Source organism: Myzus persicae, unplaced genomic scaffold (genome assembly GCF_001856785.1).
Source record: "Myzus persicae strain clone G006 unplaced genomic scaffold, MPER_G0061.0, whole genome shotgun sequence".
Taxonomy (NCBI): Eukaryota; Metazoa; Arthropoda; class Insecta; order Hemiptera; family Aphididae; genus Myzus; species Myzus persicae.
Window position 1 is genome coordinate 3,717 of NW_019104168.1, and position 16,403 is coordinate 20,119.

At 27.7% G+C, this 16,403-nt stretch overlaps 2 protein-coding genes across 9 annotated transcripts; both read left to right on the forward strand.

The window, feature by feature from the left end:
• Positions 1–646: 646 nt before the first annotated feature.
• On the forward strand, positions 647–2,698 carry LOC111039565 (zinc finger MYM-type protein 1-like). Its single transcript, XM_022323123.1, has 2 exons — positions 647–1,214; positions 1,383–2,698. Exons 1-2 carry the CDS (start codon positions 647–649, stop codon positions 2,696–2,698), a joined length of 1,884 nt encoding a protein of 627 aa, XP_022178815.1.
• Positions 2,699–6,858: 4,160 nt separating this feature from the next.
• Positions 6,859–15,296, forward strand: LOC111039573 (farnesol dehydrogenase-like). Of its 8 annotated transcripts, XM_022323132.1 has the most exons (8): positions 6,899–7,075; positions 7,181–7,289; positions 7,643–7,892; positions 11,668–11,836; positions 14,176–14,299; positions 14,442–14,574; positions 14,734–14,859; positions 15,089–15,175. In XM_022323132.1, the coding sequence occupies exons 3-8, from the start codon at positions 7,761–7,763 to the stop codon at positions 15,173–15,175; spliced, it is 771 nt and encodes a 256-aa protein (XP_022178824.1). In that variant the 5' UTR covers positions 6,899–7,075; positions 7,181–7,289; positions 7,643–7,760. The 8 variants fall into 8 exon arrangements, with proteins under 8 accessions (XP_022178825.1, XP_022178828.1, XP_022178826.1 ...); XM_022323133.1 differs by lacking the exon at positions 7,181–7,289 and having other exon boundaries at positions 6,859–6,981; XM_022323136.1 differs by lacking the exon at positions 7,181–7,289 and having other exon boundaries at positions 6,861–6,981; positions 7,713–7,892.
• The last annotated feature ends 1,107 nt before the right edge of the window (positions 15,297–16,403 follow it).

Sequence of the window (16,403 nt, forward strand, 5' to 3'; positions counted from 1 at the left end):
AATATTCTAATACAATAATATTAAAATGAGTGGTCGATTACGCGATAAATATCGAAAATTTAAAAGTGGTGGTGAAAAACGAAAACTTAAGATTGCTATTGAACATCAAAATGAACGTCAAAAAAACTCTTTATTCAAATTTTTTAAAAAAGACCAAAATGATACCATAGCCGATAGTGTTCAAATTGAAAGTAATGTGAATCTCCAATTGAGTGATAGTGACGATGTTAATTTTGAAAAAGTAGAAGTTCAATGCAATACTGTTAGTGATAAATATGAAAATGTGCCGATAGCCGATAGTGTTCAAATTGAAAGTAATGTGAATCTCCAATTGAGCGATAGTGACGATGTTAATTTTGAAAAAGTAGAAGTTCAATGAAATAGTGGTTTTGATGAATATGAAAATAAAAATGAAAATGAAAATGTACAACTGGTATCAGACGATGTACGACCGAAAGAAGACATCGAGAGCAGAAAAGTACTTGAAAAAGAATACAACTACGACGATCCAGGTAACTGGCCACAAAATATTAATGATAAATTACGAATTTATTTAGTTAAAAACCCACCATCAAAAATTAAAAATTATAAGTTTCCCTCTAACGATGAAGGTCGCAAATTTAGCGTTATACATTATAATAGAATAATGGCCAATGGTGAAAATGTGATTAGAAATTGGCTTTTGTATTCTAAATCTCTTAATCGAGTATTTTGTCTCTATTGTCGTTTGTTCCCGTCAAAGTCTACATCATCTTTGGCCTCAATAGGATTTTCAAATTGGAAACAGATTAGTGAACGTTTAAAAGAACATGAATTATCTATTCCACATACTAAGGCTCAAGAAAAATGGATACAATTACGTATGGGACTTGATCTTCATAAAACTGTAGATAATAATATACAAGATAATTTAAATATTGAAAAAGAACGTTGGCGTAGTATTCTTAAACGTATTATTGCATGTATAGAGTTTTTAGCAGAACATAATGACGCTTTTCGTGGTACAAGTTCTAAATTATATACACCGAATAATGGTAAATTTTTAGGACTAATACAAATGATTGCAAAATTTGATATTATTATGGCCGATCATTTGAGAAGTGTATGTAATGATGAAATACATGATCATTATTTAGGACCTAGTATTCAAAACGAACTTATTAGTATTATTGCCACAAAAATACGTGATGAAATAATTAATCGCGTTAAACAGAGTAAATACTTCACCATTTTATTAGATGGAACACCTGATAAAAGTCATAAGGAGCAGCTTACATTTCTTTTACGCATTGTAGAAATTTCGAAAAATTTGAAATACGAAATAATTGAATATTTTATATGCTTTATTCACACTTCAAATAAATCTGGCTCAAATTTAACAGAGGAAATAAAAGAACAATTACAATTAATGAACTTAGACCTGAAAAATTGCCGTGGCCAAGCATACGATAATGGGGCAAATATGGTCGGCCGAAAACAGGGAGTACAATCTCGAATTATTTCAGAGAACCCAAGAGCTTTTTTTGTACCATGCACTGCGCACAGTCTTAATTTACTTCTCGGGGACATGGCATCGTCTGTACCAGCTGCTATGACATTTTTTGGCGTAATTCAAAGAATTTATACAATGTTCAGTGCTTCTACTGAAAGATGGACTATTCTTTTAAAATACGTTTCAGACTTTACTTTAAAACCAATGTCAGATACCAGGTGGGAGTCTCGGGTTGAATCGATTAAACCTATTCGTTTTCAATTAGGCCAAGTACACGATGCTTTAGTAGAAGTCAGTGAGTTAACAAAGGATCCTAAGATAAAAAGTGAGAGTTTGTCTTTGGCAAATTATGAATTTTCTTATGATTTTATTTTAAGTGTTGTTATTTGGTATGAACTGCTATCTGCTATTAATAAAGTTAGTAAGAGTCTTCAGAGTGAAGCTATGGAACTGAGTAATGCTGTTCAATTATTAAGTGGTCTTAAAGATTTTTTTAATAATTTTAGAGAAAAGGGGTTTGAGTTATCAAAAAAAACTGCACAACAATTATGTGAAGATATTGGAACTCAACCAATTTTTAAACAATCTAGAGTTCTAAAAAAAAGTAAGCAGTTTGATTATGAATGTAATGATACACGAACAGTTTCTAACGAACAAAAATTTTATCAAGATTATTTTTTGGCATTGGTAGATCAAGCAATTGTATCAATTAATCAACGATTCGAGCAATTATCTGAACATTCAGAAAACTTTGGATTTTTATATAATATTGAAAATTTGAAGTTATTTGAAGATGAAACATTACGAAAGCATTGCATGGATTTAGAAATATTATTAAAGGACGGTGAAAATTGCGATATAAATGGAATTGAACTTTTTGACGAGTTAAAAATATTTTGTAGAATTTTGAACAAACAAAAAACCAGTATCGAGTGTCTTGATTCAATAGAATCAACATGTGGTTCATTTCCAAATATTTCTATCGCGTTAAGAATATTATTAACTCTTCCGATAACAACTGCAAGTGCTGAGAGAAGTTTCTCGAAGTTAAAAATCATTAAGAATTATTTGAGAACAACTATGGTGCAAGACCGACTTTCTGATTTGGCAATTATTTCAATTGAACGTGATTTGTGTGAAAATATAGACTATAACGACATTATTGAAAAGTTCGCAGAAATAAAAGCCAGAAAAATTAATTTTTGACGAATAAAATGATTTTTACTGTATTTTTTAGTATTTTAATTCGTCTGTTTATTGTTATTTTATTGAAATGAAAATCTGTATAAATATTAATATGTGACGATAAATAAATTATTTAATATCAGTAAATAAAGAAAAACATGTTATTTAAGTATACTCTAAAATTATTTTATTTTATTTACCTAGCTATATTATGTTTTATGAAAAAAAACCCTTATTTTAGATTATAATTAGGGAGGTATCTACCAAATTTGTTGTGTGATAAGAATTATTGATGTCATTATATGTTTATGGAGATAATAGATCATAGATATAAATATATACCTAAAAGGTTTTAAAAGTATTTTCGCCCTGGGCCTCGCAAATCCTAAGGACGGCCCTGTTTGTAAGGTAAGTGTTAGGAGTAGAATTTTTGCTGTGTTCGTCAATTTCATATTTTTTAACTGTTTCTTTAGTTTACAAAAAAGTCCTTAAACCAACTCCTCCTATACTTCTTCATCTGCCAGCTGTATTTAAACTTAATAACGGCACACGCACCTATACAAAACTTATATAAAGTTTATTTCATTTTTGTAAAGTCAGTGTTACGGACTATGGAGTACTTACCTTATACCATTTATAATTCATTAGGTACTTACTATTTAACTTTTGACATCAATGACATAATAGTATAGGTATCTGCCTTATATAGGTACATACTAACCAGTAACCACGGACATACTTACATGCATCTTAATCTTTTGCATGATATTTTATTGACATTCCGTATACTTGTATTGACGTGGTTATACAAACACAAGTTTAAAATGTCAATTAAAAATATTTTTATTAAGCCAAGTACATTAGTAATAATACAAATATTAAACTATTTATGAGTATTTAAAAAAAATGATAGGCCATGGGTGAAGATTTGAAGTATGGTGATAAAAGATATATTTAAATGTAAAATAAGACAATTTTGTACTTTTTAAATTTGTATACTCTTATGTTAGTAGTTATTTGCTTAAATTATTAAAAACAAGAAATATATATATTATATACATATACCTACCAACTATTCTACAAGGTATATATTTATGTATTATAACTTTAACATTTATGTTTTTTTGTTGTCACCGATCTTACATTTCCCAGTGATCGTATGGCCTATATGTAAATGCTTTGTAATTACCACTTCGCAGAACACCTATAACAGGGGTTACCAACTTATTTCTATGGGAGTCCGTTTTGAAACTTTTCAAACTTTACGCCGTCCAAACAGTTTCAATGACTCTTACACGTGTTAATAAATAGGTATTTATATTTTATAAATTTGTGATTATACTTATTTATTTGTTCAAATTGTATTTTACACACGTCAATAAATAGGTATAGAGGTCTAGGCCCTAGAAGATTATTCTAAAAATGTTGTCGTTTGTTTATTTTTTTTGTTGGACATTTTATAGCATTTACTTTTTTCAACAATCGTTTCCCCCAGTGATAGTTGACTTTCACCTTAATCTTCAAGAGTTGTATTAATTTATTTAACTCCTGTTTGTCTGTTCTATTTGATTTTATCTAACTCAAAATGTTGGCCAATCAAACCAGAAGATTCATCAAAATTACCTTCAGTTAAATAACTCTGGTTTTGCAGTTATTTAATATTTTTATTTCTGTTCCCCATAACTTGGAGCAGAAATTCTAAAATATCTGCATAGATAATTTTTTTTAATTTTAGAAGTTGTTTTTCAGATATTGTCACACATTTTTTTTTTATTTCATCAACTTGAAAAAATAATAGTGAAATATTTTTTAGAATATTAGTAGCTGTGTTTATTTATTACTATTATCTTAAATTGGAAGGTAATATGTGGATAGTAGTTTTGAATATTATTACAGATTATACAAATATTATTTAATATAATGTCATGTGGTAAAAAATATAAATACTAAATCATTCATGCTAATTAGTAATTACTAAGTAGGTACTACCAAAATATTAAACAGGAATCAAGCATCAAAACTAATGGTAAAATATGTACCCAACCAATAATATTATCCAAAATTCGTAATATATTTTATAATTTTTCAAATAAATCTTCTTATGCCGCCAGAATCAACATATACAAATAAGATATATAAAAAACTAAAACATTATTAAACTTACTATTATTTTCGAAGGCAATCTGGATCTCTAAATTCGATTATTTCATTGTCAATGAGATCATTAATATCTTTAGGCTTCCTTCCTCTAGTTTCGTCCAATATTTCTAATAGAAGTATAGAACCTATTATTTTGAGTTAACAATTAAACTGTAACTACATTAAGCTGTAAGTATACTACTAGTAAAATAATAAGATGAAAAGATACGTAATAAATAATAATATATATAACTGTTACTTACCTTATATAATCCAATGAAAACTAAGCAACACTGTGATTATAATTATTTCAGTATGTAGAGTATATAGTAAGTATATCTCATGAACAGTGCCAATTGTTTGAATCACACTATTCGACTGTCAAACACAAAATTAATTTAAATTTTTGGAAATGACCATAATATATAAAATAAACATCTTGTCTTCAATATTACAACGTACGTGCGCGAACCAAATAATGGGGTTTTTCTATTTATAATTATTGTTATTTGCATTTAGGCCGGGGTAAAGAAAAACTCAGTTTATTCATATTATTTGGTTACAATTAAAAAGGAGATAATAGTTAAAGACATTTTATGAATACAATAGCAAATCTAAAGAATGAAAACATAAAAACTTCCACAGATTTTGAAATATTCAAAACAAATTTCGCCCTGACCTAGTTAATACAAAACTAATACGTCCATTAAATAAATATCAATTATCAGACGCAGATAAAACACTGCTACAATTCATTGGTACAACAACTATTAATTTAATAGTTGAGAATATAATATTTAAAATACCTACCAATGAATGTGATAAAAAACCGGACCATCACAATGTTTCTCAGAAATAAATTTGTTAAACAAAAATTCTAACGCCAAGATAATGAATTTTAAATTCACACGAATCGAAATATACAACACAATACAACGCTATCGCCCATCAGCCAATATAATTAAAACTCATAAAGACTAATTATACACTACACCCAAAATATATTCTATAGCAAATACAACAATTTAATATAAATCTATCCTTTACAACTTAGAACTAACGCCACATATAATTACTACTACTGGAAAAGAATATATAATAATAGCCCATTTAACCACAAATGAAAAATATGATACACCCTCATCATATTCAAAATATATTTTACAAATCATATAATTTTAAAAGTTTGGACGTAATAAAAAGCCATAAAACTGTTTAAAAAAGTTATTATACTTATTATTAAACTTACACAATATAGTGTAGATACATTTAATTATGATAGGATATTGTAGACTAAAAATCGTATGACAATAGCGACAATACCAATACCAAAGAGAATATAATATATACATCGTTGGAAACTAAACGAGGTAAGTGATACACTTTTACATCAATCTAATATTATTGAGTATTTCAGTACTTGAGTAGTGGAATAAAAATCACCGTATGAACCACAAATAACTTATATTAATACCTCATAAGGCACCAATGTAGATCTCTTTCTATTATTTCTATTTTACTACAATGCAAATAAGAAGTTATTCAAAGTTTCAGAACAGAATCAAGTATAAGAATAAGAATATTGTAATTCAAAAATTAATTTTTCTCCAATATAGACGTATAACACACTTTTAAAAATTGAGTTACTGCACATTTTGTCGCACATTAGACATATACACAAATATAATAATATACTATTATACCAGCTACGGTAGTTCAGCTTCATTTATCATTATTATTGAATCATATTATTACAGCAGAAACATTATAATATAATAGGTATACGATTATACGATATTAGATTATCAATTTTATACCTACGAAGGTAATAAGTGGAAATAAATAAAAATAGACACTTGAAAATGTCTACACACTTGGTTTAATTGAAAAGTGAACTATAATATACTGTTATATTATGAGTTGGTACCTATATTGTTTATGTAAATGATAATATGATCACACCTATTTACTTACCTATCCTTTTATCGAAATCGACGAAACACTCAGAACACTCGTGCATAGGTACTGCGCGTAGGTACAACGCATGTTAATATGATAACAAAACGCTTGAACTTTAGAGTACCTACATTATTATTTCGTCCGTAAATACCTAGTGAGTTCGACAGGCGTAGGTGGTCGTATCTATTATTCCTCGCATTGCATTAGTAGGTATTAGCCATATAATATAATATATAATAATTAGGGCTGTGAATTTGTAATAAAGTGCATTTTATTTTGGTGATTGTGAAACGTAGCTTTGTAAGTACACAATTTGAATTATGTAACTGCGAATCCATTTACGCAACTTTTATTTTGCATTTTTTGACATTTTAAATTGCTTAGGTCATATTCGTGCATTTTTAGGTCATATTTTCCTTTTTTAGTTCATTTTCCAGCATTTTTAATCAAATTCCGTCAATTGACGGCAAAAATGCTTGAAAAAAATGTATTTTTGAACACAGGCTGTATATAGGTATGTCGATAAAATAAGGCAATTGCTAGATAACTACATAAGTTATTTGTAAGTTATTTATTTCTAAAATTTTTAAAAATGTTTCAGGTGAATAGCATTAAGTACGGAAAATTCAAATTCAACCAACATTTTCATTATTATTATTTTTATTAAATAAACACTTTTTTATGCATGTAATGTACTAATGTAAAATATCCTGTACCTAATATTAATATTAGAATTAAAATTAAATTAAAAACCATTTTAAAAGAATTTTATACTGTAATTGTTGGCATTTTATATTGGATTTTCTGCATTTTAATTTTTAAGTGCATATTTTTTGCATTTTTGACATGTTTAATGCATTTTTTAAGGTTCTTTAGTGCATTAAATGTACAGCCCTAATAATAATATTATATTATTATACTAACAACCGTCAACTAGTTGCTGCAGCAGACATACGGAGGCGTAAACCATATAATTTCAACGAAAATGGACAAATGGGTAGGAAAAGTCGCCGTGGTCACGGGTGCATCGTCGGGGATCGGAGCGGCCACTTGTAGGCGACTGGTTGACAGCGGAATGATTGTCGTCGGATTTGCCAGGAGAGAAGACAGACTCGAGGTGGGTGAATTTCAGGGTGTGTAAACCATTAGGTACCGATTTTCTCACAAAAAAAATTATTTCAAGAAATATTATAGGTTTATTATCTGTATTAGTTATTAAATAATTAAGTTAACTATAGTTAAAAATATTTTTTAAAAATATTGACATAAATAGAATTTAAGAGTTTATTTTTTTATGTGTCTAAAAATTATAATAATATATTTTATATTATAATTACCTAAATATTTAAAAGATTAAAAAAATTATTTTTCATGCGTTCTTAGCTGGCGAAATCGTTGATTATACAATCATAATTGATTTGTCATGGATGCATATACCCCAACTTTCAAGAGTCAAGACTAGTGTTCGCTTCTAAAGTTCTAAAAAATAAAAATGAATGCTACAATTTAAAAAAATGTTTAAGTTTAAATTAAATTTAAATAATGTTTAAACTGTTCATAACGTTAAATGGAGAATTGTATAAACGTTTAGATTTTAATAACGTTAAACATAAAAATTCAATTACGTTTAAATTTCTTATAAAGGTGAACAGTATTTTTTTTTTAAAATTAAGCCCTGGATTTACAACTATCTAATTGCAATACAGACTGACTATAATATAGTACATGTATCAGTTTCTACAAGCTACACATAAGTATTAGGGTGGTCCTTAATTTTCGATGTTATTTTTTTTTTTAATTACCCCCCCCCCCCTAAATCTATTCCACTATTAAAAAAGAGCATACAAAAAAAGTTTCGGGCAAATTGATTAAATTTAACCAGTGCCACAAAAGCTCTAAACTTCTAAAAAATAGTTAATTACAAAAATGTTCAGTTTCTTTTAATTTTACCAATCATAACTCAAGAAATAAAAATTCTGCAATAAAATTCCAACAACATTAATTATAGGAAATTAAATGTATTATAATTTGTTATATATGTGTTTTATTTTTAAATATTAAATTTGTAGGTGTATTCGAATATGAGTATCAAAACAGTACATAGTTTATAGATTTTGTATTTGAAATAACAACGAAGACAAATAATTTAATTTAATTATATGTAATAATTAATAACTAATTTAGGACTATAGTTAATTATATAAAATACATTTTAATTTATATTGACACCACTCAATTTATAATGATACAATAAGCGTTTCTTTTTTGTGGTCTAGGAATTTTTTTCGGTAGTCGCTAACAACTTGTAATAAATATTGTTTTTGAGATTCGTCCTTAGTTATTATGTCATTATATTCCTCTATTCATTTTACACCTCTTTCTGTGACATCTTTGATAACAAAAATGTTTTTAAAAATAACTTTTGATTTTTGAAAATCTTCATTTCTCTTCCAAGTTGACGGGTCTAGTTTTAGGAAATCTGTGTTGATTGCAAATCGCTTAAATAGATTATTAGTTTTTACACATAAAATCCTCGATTTCTTTTTCTAATAGTTCTTTAGTATTTTTTGGAGATATTGTTATTCGTTGTGTAGTTGATAATAATTCTGATGTATTTTCTTCGTTGTTAAGAGCTTTTACCATATTTCTATTCATATCGATTGAAACAGCTTCATCAAAAAAAGGAATGCACATTATTCTGCCGTCAAATACCTCAGGTGACTAAAGAACTTTTTAACTGCAATCTGAGATATGTCTTTATCTATTACAGTATAATTACAAAGATCTTAAGTACAAGTTAAGTCTTGTACAGGTGCTTTGATAGGAGAGGGTGCATCAAACCATACTTTAAAGTTTAATGTATAGTCGAATAATAAAAATAAAAATATTTCTTTATGCAGTTTCCTCTTTCACTGTTAACCGAAGTTGCTCATGAAATAAATATATTTTTAAGCTGTAAATAGCTTTGGCCATCCAACGGGCTTGATGAATTTCACCTGGTTTCTTAAAATGGATACGATTAGGAAGTAGCCACCTAGAAAAATTACCGCCAACTCTAAAAGCTCTCGGTAATCATCATTTGGGTGATTTTCTTCTAGTCGATTTATAGAAAATTTAATAATATCATCACAAACGTCATTTACAGAACCCATTACAATACAATTTTCAATCCCAGAATTAAACTTTTTAGTATCCATCGTTACCCAGGCTAGTTGGAATCTTTTAAAATTAGCCACATCTGCACCCGATGTTCCACTGAATTTGAGATCATCGAAAATATTTTTTAATACTATTTCATATATATGATGGTGGCATGGTAGGTATACGATTTCGCGTTTTAATAATTGCTCTAGTAAATCACAAGCTCCATTTAAACGTCCTGTATTTGATGCAGTATTATCAGAACAAAAAGCTTGTACATCTTCAGTTAAACATCAGTCTACAAGCGTTTGGTATACCGCATTAGCTTGATTACTTCCAATTTCAGTATTTAATGCTGGGACACCTAGGAGTTGTTCGTGACCATTAACCAAGCGACTAAGGAAGCCTATCAACTAATCCTTTCCCCATTAATACGGGAAGAATCTTTCCATTGCAGTGTACAAGTACTATTTCTTCATTTGCTAAATTATAATCTTGACGTATTTTTTTATCACGTTCCTTACGAAGTTCTATTATAATAATTTCTTGTGTCGTATAGAATACAACATGCAGTATTACTTAAAATGTATATTATATAGAAGATACAATGTACATAGGTTTATATTAATTTAAATCGCATTATATGGTATAGAACACATTTTGTTTAATACTGTGACAAACAACTAAAACCTACAATTTTTTTTTTTTAATTTAAACTCAAATAATTTGAAAAGTTGAAGTAAAAAAAAAAAGTTTGTAAATCAAATTATTGTAATAATGGTACTGTATAATTAACGTATGTACAATTTGTTTGTAAAATTATTATTTTAAGAGTTATGATTAATAATATTAAAAAAACTAACGATTTTGAACATTTTTCTACTATTGAAACAGAGCTTTTGTGGCAAAGTTTATCAATTTGTCCGAAATTTTTTCTAATTGCATTTTTTTAGTAGTGGAACCGATTTGAGGGGGGTGACTTAAACATTTTTCAATTTTTTTCCTTCATCTATACCAGAGAACCACCCTAATAAGAATTGTAAACAAAAAATATAAAAATAATACTATTACATTAATAGGTAGGTAATATAAGTCTTGGAAGGGGCTGAAGGATTAGACATTTATACTTAATGACATGTTACTTCTTTTTCGAATACCTAAACATTTACTAATATTTAGATAATGCACTACAATTATAAATCTCTGATTCAAAACATTTAATTCAAACGAACATCGTGTAAAGTTATTAGAAAACAATTATTATTCTTTAAGTTCCGACCTCTAATCAAAACTATTTTTCAGGGTTCAATCTTAAATATACGAATATACAATTATTGGGTTAATACTTTATTTTATTTTTATAATACTATATTTTTTTTGAAGTCAATATAAATTAATAAGGTTTATCTCTACTTCTTTATATTGTAATAATAACAAACTAAATAATGAAATTATAATTAGACATTATAGACCTTTTTATTTATTTTTTTCTTCCTTCTATTTTGTTCAAATATTTTTTATTTTTCAAAAAATGTACTTGCTGGTTTTATGTTTTGTAATACATATCGAATCACCCTCATAATATTATGTATGGGACTCTGAGTAAGGAACCTTACTTTCTCACCTCAACCACTAGATTCGATACTGCCTATATATTTAGTTATCATTTTCGTAAATAATTTTCAATTATTACTACAAATTGTAAACGCTTTAAACCGCCACGATTATCAAATGGTTTTTGAATCATGCAGGAGTTGCGAAAAGAGTTGATCGGAAAACCGGGTGAATTTCATTACTACATTGTTGATTTGTGTTCAGAACAAAACATACAAGAAGCTTTCTCATGGATAAAGAGCACGTTGAAATCGGTCCATGTATTAGTAAACAACGCTGGAGTTTGGAAAAGTAGTGACGCTTTAGGCAAGTAGCTAGTAAATAATTGTAAAATAAATTATATCAATAACAATAATATCATAAAATGTACTTAGTAATATAGACTGACTGTTAGACTGTTTTCGTTCAGATTTCTTTTTCGTATACAATGATAGGAATAATATCATTGAACTTAAATCAAACACATACATTGCAGTGACCCAAACTTAAAGCAAACACTACCAACTCACACATCTTTTTTTAAATTGTATCCTTGTGTTTAGATTTTAAAGTATGTAAGTATGGTAGCAGAAAACAATTGCGGGTATGGTTTCTAGTAGAAAAATCGGATGTAGTTGTTATTCAAATACAACCGTCAAATTTAAAACTGTTTATTTGGTATAGACATTTGACATTTTAATTTAATGCTTGATAACAATTTTGTTCAAGAGAGAAAATGCTTAAAAACTAAATGCGATGCTCCTTATAAGTTATAAGTTGTTCTTATATCCAATTAAGAAATATAAAAATATGGTCACAATATTTTGATGAACATTTAAATAATGAACTTTTGTTCAAATGCTTAATTGATTCTTCAAAATCATAAAAACTTGCAAATTATTTTGTTTTAGAAAATGCATAACATTTTAATTTTAATACCTAAAGTTTAAAAGTTTAATGCAATAGATTCCTCATGAGGTTTCCTTAAACCAAAAAAAGGAAGATGAGCTGAAATACATTTTTTATGAGCGATTTACGTTCAACCGTTGACCACATTTGATATTCAAACGCATAGTAACAATTTATCATATCTAATGATTTTCGCTATTTTATTAAAAACTATTAACCTACCTATTGAAACTTAAAAGATTTCACTATTAATTAAATAATCGTCATATATTTATAATGAAAATATGTATTAAATTATTGATTTTATTTGTATTATATTTTGTGATAATTTTAAGCAATTTAGAGGCTTTTTAATTTATTAAATTTATTTTTTCATATGTTGATAATATTTTATTGCTAGGTCAAAAAACTTGAAAATGTAATACCAAATCTGACGTAAGTTTTTCTTCTAGTATTAAAAAAATATTAAAACTACATACCTTCGTTGTGTTTGAAGTCAAAAAAAAAATAATTATATGAAATCATGAAAACCATACAAATTAAATCGCAAAATATCTGTTCAATTTAATTGTTAAAATTTTAAATATAATAGGTAGTTAAATTAGTAGTATAGAAAACGTGTATGTACCTAAATGCATCAGTATAAATATGTTATAATTATTTATATAAGTATTATAGTTTATTTATTCTTTTTCTTATTGAGTCAAGGCTTTAACTTCTAAGACCATTAGCCTGAAGGTTATCAGTCGGTTTTTATTGCGGGAGAAGTACGGTTGGTTTGGAACACGTGTTTACGGGGCGAGGATTCGTCACTAAAATCCAGGGTGGTCACCCATCCGAGAGCTAGCGATGTCGGCCGATGCTTGACCTCAAAACATGTTAGTGCCCCAACGTTACTACCTATGTATTATATTCTACAACTTTGCAATTTATTTTTGTATCTATAATAATAAAGGTATTTTATTATTTTCGTTATTGATTATGAGATAAAATAACATAGATTGTTACAAGAAATCAAAATTGTTATTAAATTTTATAAATAAATAAAATAGGTAGGTGCTTATAATATTAATAATTTAGTATATTGGGGGACGAGGTGACCGAGTGGTCTGACGCGTCCGCTGCGACGCAGCCGGTCGCGGTTCGATCCTCGGCCACCGGGCAGCAATTTTCTCCGGACAAGTCGCGGTGACCAGAGAACAAGTGCTGCTATCCCCCACCCCCGGGGCATGGCAGAAACCTACGGGTGCCCCATTCGAAATTCTGCCAAATCAAACACACACGTGTTCCCCCCTACCGTCCCAAAAAACCTACAATACAAACCTATACAACACAAAAAACCCAATGGCCTATGTCACCGAGGGCTCTCTCCTTGAAATTAAAAAAAAAAAAAAAAATTTAGTATATTGTATTTATTTGCAACCTACAAAGGTATGTCAATTCAATCGAACATGATTATAATGTAAATAATGTGTCCGTCATTAATCATTGTAGCGAAAATTATTTCTATAGTAAATTTAATTGTTTTTAAAATTTTATTTATATGTATATTATTTAAAAAAAAAAAAACTAATCCTTTTTTGGGTATATTTTACAATATTTATCAATATATTTTAACTGTTTTGTTTATATCTTTATACATATACAAATCAATAATATTAATATTTAATTGGTGGTTAATGCCAATGGCGACTGTCTACATAATTTATTAGTTATTACTACAATTTATTCATGTTATTAAGTTTTATACTGATCAGGAAACCCACATGACTGGAAACTGATGTTTGACACTAACGTGTTAGGACCCAGCATTTGCAGTAAAGAAGCCGTGAATATCATGAAGGAGTTGAAAATCATCGGTCACATAGTAAATATAAATAGGTAAAAACGTCTACACTTTTAGATTCTGAGAGGAGTGAGGAATGTATTAATTTTTCAATGTATGTGTGTTTTTGTTTGCCTTACATCACCTTTTAGAACAGTAATAATGCTTCGACTTCTAAATAATTATGCCTTTTTTCAGTGACATTGGCCATTATCCACCAACATTAATGGCCAACATGTCTGTCTACAGTGCGACCAAGTTTAGTAGCGTTTCAATAACTGAGAGTTTACGAGAACTTTTGGCTTTGCACAACCTGCCAATCAGAGTCACTGTAATTAATTAATTTTTGAATATATAGGAAAAAATATTATACTGAATTATTTAAACAATTAAATTATTAAATATTATTATATAAATGTTTTGAATTATTAAAACAATACAATTGAATTCTAGATCAAATTTAAAAATTATAATTATTTGTAATTTTCAGAGTATCAGTCCGGGATTAGTAGATACCGAAATGGTTGAATATCATATTCCCGGTGCACCAATGTTGAAACCTTCAAATATAGCTGATGCAATTGTTTATGCTTTGGCCTCACCACAATACGTTAACGTAAACTTATATGAACTATAATTAAAATTATAACATAATATATTAATATGATTACAATTTAAAAATTGAAATTCTATAAGAGTTGTTGATAAATACTTATGAGTGTTATGACTTATAACGATTTCATAAGCTTTCATGTGTTTCTGTATGTAGAAAATGTTGACGTTTTCATATTTGTTTGAAAAATGTACTACTAGTTAAAAGCTATTAAATATAATTTTTTTTACAGATTTCTGAAATTCTTATTCGGCCAACAAGCGAGACAATGTTACCGTTTATTAAGGACGCGTTTCAAGAATTAAATATTAATTTGTAATTATTCACGATGCGCATTTGCTATAGTTGATATATTTAATGTGTACGATGTGTTTTGATGTATTTGGTGTATTTTTGAATATTTTTCAATTGTATTAAATTATTAAGTTTGTAGTCCTTTTTCTGTGCGTACCTTGCTATCTAATACCTACCTACGATTAAGTAATATCAAGTTCTAGATACATTAAATAAATAAAAAAGCGTGTAAGTGGATGTCACTCTGCTGCACATTAGATGCCTAGAAGGCCGCTGCAATGGATGATATTAAATTAGAAATCAATGATTGATGAACCCTGTTTTAAATTTTCAATCCTTAGCTATAAAAATTGAACATTAAATACATTTTTAACTACAAAATTATTTTTTAATTTGAGAAATTTTGTCAACATTTGAAGTTTCAATGATTATAATATAAAAAGGCGCCTATGTATTTTTAATACATTTCTACTGATATTTTAACTATATATTAGGAGCCTTGTATTCAATTTTCACTCTCTTTGACCAATCAAAGAAATTAAATTACATTAACATTTAAAGAAAAAAACTAAGAAAAAGTTGAAAATGTCCGTCAACAGCTTAAGACAAGTCAAAATATTTTGAAAACGTTATCAAGTATATGTATTGATAATATAAAAATATGGTGTAAATTTCCAGTACCTACAGCTATTCTTTTTTGAATTACAACACAATAAGAAAATCGGTACATTAGAAATCTAGTGAATATTCAATGTTGTAGAAATGTCAGCTTCAAACGCTCATAAAAATGTTATTTGACTTTCCAGTAGAATTTTTTTTTGATGAAATTAGACTGCAAACTTATAAGTATTATTGTATTACATTTTAAAATCTTAGATATGAAATGAAAAATTTTTATGAATTTCTAACTTAAAATAATTTTATAAATTTTGGTGATTTTTAAATATTTTGAAAAAATTTTGAAATTCAGACGCTCATAAAAAATTATTGTGGTCTTACGCTCAACTTTTTTTTTAAACTTCCAATTACAATAAATTATAAGGAACCTTGTATTATATTTTCAAGTTTTAGTCATTAATCAAAAAAGACTAATAATAATCGAACATATCATATCCATATGACTACAAATAGTTCAACATGAGTCAAAATATTTTAAAAATGTTATGGTGTATGGTATCACTAACATTTTGTGAAAAATTCATGTATCTATGGTAATCTGTTTTAGAGTTATACTAAGAATCAAAATCGATTTT

Excerpts from the sequence above, each read along its gene's own strand:
- LOC111039573 (XM_022323133.1), top strand. The coding sequence starts at position 7,761 with ATGGACAAATGGGTAGGAAAAGTCGCCGTGGTCACGGGTGCATCGTCG. Across the intron at positions 7,893-11,667 it reads GGAGAGAAGACAGACTCGAG|GAGTTGCGAAAAGAGTTGAT; the intron begins GTGGGTGAATTT and ends TGAATCATGCAG. Across the intron at positions 11,837-14,175 it reads GAAAAGTAGTGACGCTTTAG|GAAACCCACATGACTGGAAA; the intron begins GCAAGTAGCTAG and ends TATACTGATCAG.
- LOC111039565 (XM_022323123.1), top strand. The coding sequence starts at position 647 with ATGGCCAATGGTGAAAATGTGATTAGAAATTGGCTTTTGTATTCTAAA. Across the intron at positions 1,215-1,382 it reads AATTAATCGCGTTAAACAGA|AGGAAATAAAAGAACAATTA; the intron begins GTAAATACTTCA and ends CAAATTTAACAG.